The sequence below is a fragment of the Gigantopelta aegis genome, chromosome 5, assembly GCF_016097555.1.
Source record: "Gigantopelta aegis isolate Gae_Host chromosome 5, Gae_host_genome, whole genome shotgun sequence".
Lineage (NCBI taxonomy): Eukaryota > Metazoa > Mollusca > Gastropoda > Neomphalida > Peltospiridae > Gigantopelta > Gigantopelta aegis.
Window position 1 is genome coordinate 28,858,997 of NC_054703.1, and position 7,042 is coordinate 28,866,038.

Below are 7,042 nucleotides of genomic sequence, written 5' to 3' on the forward strand. Positions count from 1 at the left end.
TTTATATGCACCATCCCACAGACAGGATAACACATACGACGGCCTTTGATATACCAGTCGTGGTACACTGGCTGGAGCGAGAAACATGCTTTACATGGGTCCACCGACGGGGTTCGATCCCAGACCGACACGCACAATCAAGCTTTAACGATTTTTACCACTGGGCTACGTCCCGCCCCTTTATTACATGCTGAATAAACTTGCTCTTATAACATACCATGACTTTGATATGCTCTACGAGGTAACGACGGGGCAACATGCAATTTAAAAGAAGGAAATGTTTCGTTTATCGACGCACTCAACACATTTTATTTGCGGTTATATGGCGTCCAGGACATATGGTTAAGGCCCCACACATATGGATTGACAGAGGGAACACGCTGTCGAACAAATCATATTTGCTACTCTTATCAATTAGGGTCAAGGGATCATTTATATGGACCATGTCCATGAACAGCTATACCACATACCACTGCATTTGATGTAGCAGTCGTGACGCAAGTGGCTAGCAACCGAGAAATAACCCAATGGGCCCACTGACTGGGTCGATCCCAAACCTAATCGCGAAACAAGCGCTTACATTTGCGCTTTACCAGGGCTTGCGAACGGTCATTAAGTTTGTTAACCAGCTTTGTACAAACGCTTCATTTGCACGCTTTGCAAATGTATCCATGTTCCCAATGCTGAATTTCCGTACTTTGGAGCTTGGTTAGTTTATGGTATTACACTTAAATTTCCGGTACGATTCATGACTACGAATAACGGTGTTTGGGCTATTTCTCGATCAGGAACAATAAACAAAATACGTCGTCAAGGAACGTGTCAGTCTGAGTGACGTCATATTAGTGTGCAAGTTACTTAGTGAACGAATTATGTGCTTATCGTGCACCAAAAAGAATTCGAAACTAAAGTAGAGAACTTTACATCACTTATTAGTATCTACTAGCACAAGTACTGATTCGAAATGTTTAATCTATAAACTGCGTCTGGAACTTAGTTTCTTTTAATATACGCAACACAGATTTCGGATGATCTTTTGTTGTTGCCAGGTTCATACCCTGATGAACGTAAAATAAATAACACTCTAATATAATTAATGATGCCTTAAAACACATGTGTAAAACATTTTATTTAACGACGCACTCAACACATTGTATTTACGGTTATATGGCGTCGGACATTTGGTTAAGGAACGCACATAATACAACATTTAAAACAAATGTGTGAAACACGTATGTATTCGTGGAGGGAATTTATATATCACAATACTGAAAAACTGAGGACTTATCGCGTATTTAAGAATTGGTTATGCGTTGAAAGATACGTTGAAATGTTAATGCCCGGCAGCTACAGAAGCTCTCTAGCCAAGTGTCGATGTGGTGTAGCACCAATACGACTAGAGACGGGGCAGATATGAACATTTACCTGCTCACGAACGTCTATGTCCTGTATGTCCTAAACATTGTGTGGAGGAAGACTTACATGCTTTTACATACTGCCCCCTTTACGAAGACCTCCGTTTTATTCTGTATCAACACGCACAAGTTGCCTTTAAAGATTTTATGTCTTTATCTGGTTTTAATACGGTGCGTTTTTTACTGTCTGAACCAAAACTTGCTCTTATAACAGCCAAAACTTGCTTTTTAACTCTATATAGACGTAGAGACTGTTTATATTTTTTGATTAATTTGTATGTTTCGTTTATTGTCAAAAGCTTATTTTAATATTACGATGACAGTGTCGGATCCAGAAAATCCATTTAGGGGGCCCCAGTGACATGAGTTGGATGATGTACTCATGTGTACATGTATTAGTATTAATATCTTTGGTTTTTAAATTTAGTATACATGTAAATATTTGCTTATTGTATTTATCGTCACTCGTAATTCCCTGGCTGAAATGGCTTGTGTACTTTTATATGTTTATTTTAAATTTAATCATGTTGTACATGAGGTGAGACGTAAATAAAGATATCTGTCTGTCTATCTTTAAATTAACAACAAAACATCACCCGCAATTTTAGGCCTATCGCCGATTCACACTGTTTGCGGATGATTTTTTTTTTTCATACCATGATGAACGTAAAATAAATAGCAGACAATCCTTAACTATTTCTTTTTTGTTTCATTTAATTTCAGTTTTTCTGTAAACCTGAAGGATCATAGAGACAGGTATCACATGCACATGGATGTGAAATTTAACTCTGGGGAAGCGAGAGAGGTGATCTTTGACACAAATTTGAACAATAAGTGGGGGACCACTATTGTACAGACACAAGGTTTCCCGTTCAGAGAAAACGTTCCTTTTGAGCTCATCTTAACGATACAAGCTCACGAAATTCAGGTACAGATCAGGTTAAGATTCTTTATTTGATATGTGTTTTATAACTCTTCAGTTCCCCCCCCCCCCAACACACTGTCCCCTTTTCTTTCTCTCCTTTAAATTCCATCTCATTTCCTCCCGATCAGGCAACTCCTCTTATCTGTCCACATCTTTCGCTGTCCACCTCCACATCCCAGTCCTTGTCGCTATTCGTTTTACAATTATTCAGTAAAAATTCATCTTAGAGATACAAGCTCACGAAATTCTGGTACAGTTCAAGTTAAGATTCCTTATTTGATATGCGTCTTACAACTCTTCAGTTCAAACTCAGCTTAGAGATAAAAGTTCATGAAATTCTAACAAAAGTTAAGCTCAAGGCTTGAACTATTTTCCTAAGTTTTGTTTTTTGTTTTAGTTTTTAGTTTTTTTGTTTGTTTGTTTGTTTGTTTTGTTGTTGTTGTTTTGTTGTTTTTTTTTTTTTTTTTTTGGGGGGGGGGTTTGGGGGTGTGTGTTTGTTTTGGGTTTTTTGTTTGTTTGTTTGTTTGGGGGTTAGCAATAACTATGTGTATATTGGTTAATCCCTGCAAACCGGCCTCGGTGGCGTCGTGGTTAAGCCATCTGAATACAGGCTGGTATGTACAGGATTCGCAGCCCGGTACCGGTGTAAACGGAATGCAGGTCCGTAGGAATAGTTGTCTAGTCGGACTTAATATCCTAGGAATGCAGGTCCTAGGTCTAATATACCTAGGAATGCAAGTGCATGGACTTACGTTCCTTAGGAATACTGGTCTGACTGCCAGGATATTAAGTCCGGGTCGGACTTGTATTCCTGGACAATCAAAATTTAAGTCCGGTGGTACATATAAACAATTAATTATAAATGTAAACAAAATTAAAAGCAGTTTCCTTTCTGGTTTATTTAATTAACTTGGGATACTGGCGCCTCTCTTTATTTAAATAGTTTCTATGTATTCCAATATTTTCCATTTATATCATTTGCAAGAGTATGCACACATTTTGTTGACCTTATTACACGAGCAAAACCAAGGTCTTTATTTATTGCGTGTTGTTCCAACTAATAAATGTTTAAACATTTAAAAGTAACTCGAACAGATTTTCCATAATTCGAAGCATGTGTTAGTACTCGCAGATAAGTATAACTTGCCCATCTGATATACCAACACAATTATCTGTTAGACATTATATACTGGTATTTGATACTACTACTACTACTACTACTACTACTACTACTACTACGACTACGACTACGACTACTACGACTACGACTACGACTACTACTACTACTACTAATAATAATAATTCAACAATAACAATGTGATATTTGCGTTATATAAATTATCTTATTATATAAGTTTTACGTTTTTGTCAATAATGTTGCAGCAGCGTGTACATAGGGTGTGGGGTGGGGTGGCGTGGTCTAAACACCCCTCTTCAAAACAAATTTCTACCTGCCACAGTCTAGACCTCCCCCCCCCCCCTGCATAATTTACTAAACATGTCCCTGCTTTGTCAATTTTACTCATTTTCAAAAATTAATTTGGTCTAACATATGACTGACATATCAGAATCTGGGCTCTGTGATATCTTAGTTCCAACCAGCCATACCATCGATAACAAATTATGTTAAATGGTTGTCATTAAGGTTTATCAATTAATAGAAATAGTGGGTTTTAGCAGTTCAATGGGCCACTACACCGACTAAGACAAAATAGTAACCCTTGAACAATTATCATACTGTCAATAAAATGCACACACAATTTACAAAGATACTTTTAAACAGACTAACTACTCATGACACTTTTACACCTGACAGTTTTGGTCACAATAGCCATTCAGGGGGCAGGCTAATTTTTCTTGCCCGAATGAAACGAAAAGGTCCGAATTTGGAACACAACGTATATTTATATTCATATTACTACCAAGACGCTATATGGAATTCCAAACAAATCAGTCTGCATTTTATACATGGATTACAACTAATATTGTGAGTAGAATGATGGAAATGCATGGTGAAGATTTCAGGCCATCTTAGTTTGCCCGAAAGTGTCCATTGACACCCCCACCCCCCCCCACCCCCCACCCCGACCCAACCTCCACCCAGTCTCGAACGATTATGATGTTTCTAACGGCCAGGTATAACAATACAGAGACCCTTTCCCCAACTCGTCCCTTATCCTTGTGATGGCCAAAACTGCCATAAGACAGTCGGTGATAATTAATGTCAAATTTTTTGGTGCTGTTTTTAATTTTTAATCAATAAAAGGTGTTTTTCATGCTTATTATTCCTATTATTTTTATATTGTAGTAGGGCCTAACTGGTCATTATATTACTAGTTATTAGTACTAACTACTAGAACTAAGTGCAGTTTTCAAAGTTTTATTTCAGTGGTTTTCAGGAATCATATATATATATATATATATATATGTAATAAGCAAAATATCGGAAATAAATTCCAGAGGACTAGGGATACTAGGATTCAAAGTCCTGTGGACCAGGAGTACCAGGAATAAAGTCCCACGCACTTACATTCCTTTGAATCCACGTCCCACAGACTTAAATTCCTAGAAATACAAGTCCCACAGACTAGGATTCCGAGGAATGGAAGTCCGATCGGACAAAGATTAAGAAAATCACAAATAATCAGATTGTGATTTACCGTCAAAATATAAAGTTATAAAACATATTATTAACATTATGTTGGTACATACAGAAATTGTCTTTTGCTGTTCGCCAAATGTTAATTTTTTTTGGAGTTACCAGTTTTCATATATATATATATATATATATATACAATATATATATATATATATATATATATATATATATATATATATATATATATATCTAGCTATCTAGCTGTCTAGCTATCTATCTATCTATATATATATATATATATATATATATATATATATAAAACAATCTTTGGCTACATATTGTTTTTTAGATATATATTTCTACGTGTTGAACGCATGAACACATAGCCTACTTTATATCTGTAGTTGCATTATATACTTTTGAAAAAAGCAAGATATTCGTCCTACTTCAATATGCTGACAAAAATGTAAGACGATTACAAAAATTCACTCACGTATCTGATCCACAAGTCTATACGTATAAAAATAATTACGTTGATACTCAAACTTAAAATAGTATTTTGACATAGAGATTTGAACCCACAATAATCTTAAGAGACTCGTATACTTATCCATCACACTACGAGGGAAGGCTGCCAAAATCTCACTTTTTTCCTCGTGTCTTTCTCGCAGCTCGTGCACATTGCAGAGTAGGAATACAAGTCCTAGGATAAAAACAACTTAAAAATAAATCAGGTATGAAAGTCCGGGTAGGACTATGGTTCCTAAGCTATGGAGGTCCGATAGGACTATTGTTCCTAGGAAACGAGGTTCTACGGACCTCGGTTCCTACGTAGCGTTCCTTCTAAACCGGCTCCAACCCAGAGCGAATTCTTAAGGGCTCAATGAGTAGGTGAAAGGCCACTACATCCTCTTCTTTCTCACTAACCACTAACAACTATCAACTAACCCACTGTCCTGGGCAGACAGCCCACATAGCTGAGGTGTGTGCCCAGGACAGCATGATTGAACCTTAATTGGATATAAGCACGAAATTAAGTTGAAATGAAAATTAATCCCTGCAATTGCTCACGCCTATCGATAATGCTGTGGAAATTGCCTTGGTTTTTTTTTTTAATATTATTATTTATATTTTGTTTATTATCCACGGCACTTTTCTTCGAAGTGGACTATATTAGAATATTTTTAAAGGCATGGTTTATGGTTTTTCTTTTTTTCTTCTTTTTTTTTTTTGTTTTTTTTGTTTTGTATTGCCGTGGACATTTTCTTAATTGCAGGGCTTGTTGGCAAAATGTATAGACAGATATATTCATGTTTGATTTTCCTTTCTTGTTACAGATTATCGTCGACGACAAGGCATTTTATAATGTCTCTTTGATATCGCGTGTAGAAGATATCACCCGAGTACACATTATGGGAGATGTTGCAATTCATCAGCTAATGTTAATATATGAAGACGCATAGAGAGCTGACTTTGTTAATACGAACCACGGCCTTCCCACCCCTTCTCATAATCTCCTTTGAACTCTATAGCATTTCTTCCCGATCACGGGCGGGATTTACAGGTTCGGCGGAACAGGGGAGGGTGGGGGTTCCGGCGGGCTCTAGCCCCTAATAATTCTGAATCAAATATATTATTGGTAGTAGATCGGGACGGAATTTTGTTCAGTGGGTTGAATGATCACTTGAGGTGCTTGCGTCTCAGGATCGAACCATTTAGATGCGTCCATTCAGCTGATTGTTTGTTTGTTTTCCGTCCCATCCAGTGCACTACAACTGTACAAAGGTCGTGGTATGTGCTCTCCTGTCTGTGGGGAAGTGCATATAAAAGGTCCATTGCTGTATCAGAAACAAATGTAGCGGGCTTCCTCTGATGACTACGAGTCATAATTACCAAGTGTTGGACATCCAATAGCTGATGACTAATTAATCAATGTGCTCTAGTGGTGTCGTTAAACAAAACAAATAAACTAACTATGTCCGTATATCCATTCTGTCTGTATTTGTCCATGAATCCATGTCTGCAGTCTGTGTTTGTCTATATATCAATTCTAGCTGTATGTGTTTGTCTATATATCAGTTATAGCTGTATGTGTTCATTTAT

The 7,042-nt window shown here is 37.0% G+C and overlaps 1 protein-coding gene across 1 annotated transcript in view; it reads left to right on the forward strand.

Annotated features, from left to right (window-relative positions):
* Positions 1–6,402, forward strand: part of LOC121373063 — a 42,658-nt gene extending 36,256 nt beyond the window's left edge. The window contains exons 11-12 of the mRNA XM_041499507.1: positions 2,139–2,343; positions 6,277–6,402. Coding sequence (XP_041355441.1) covers positions 2,139–2,343; positions 6,277–6,402 — 331 coding nt within the window. The remainder of the gene's footprint in view (positions 1–2,138; positions 2,344–6,276) is intronic.
* The last annotated feature ends 640 nt before the right edge of the window (positions 6,403–7,042 follow it).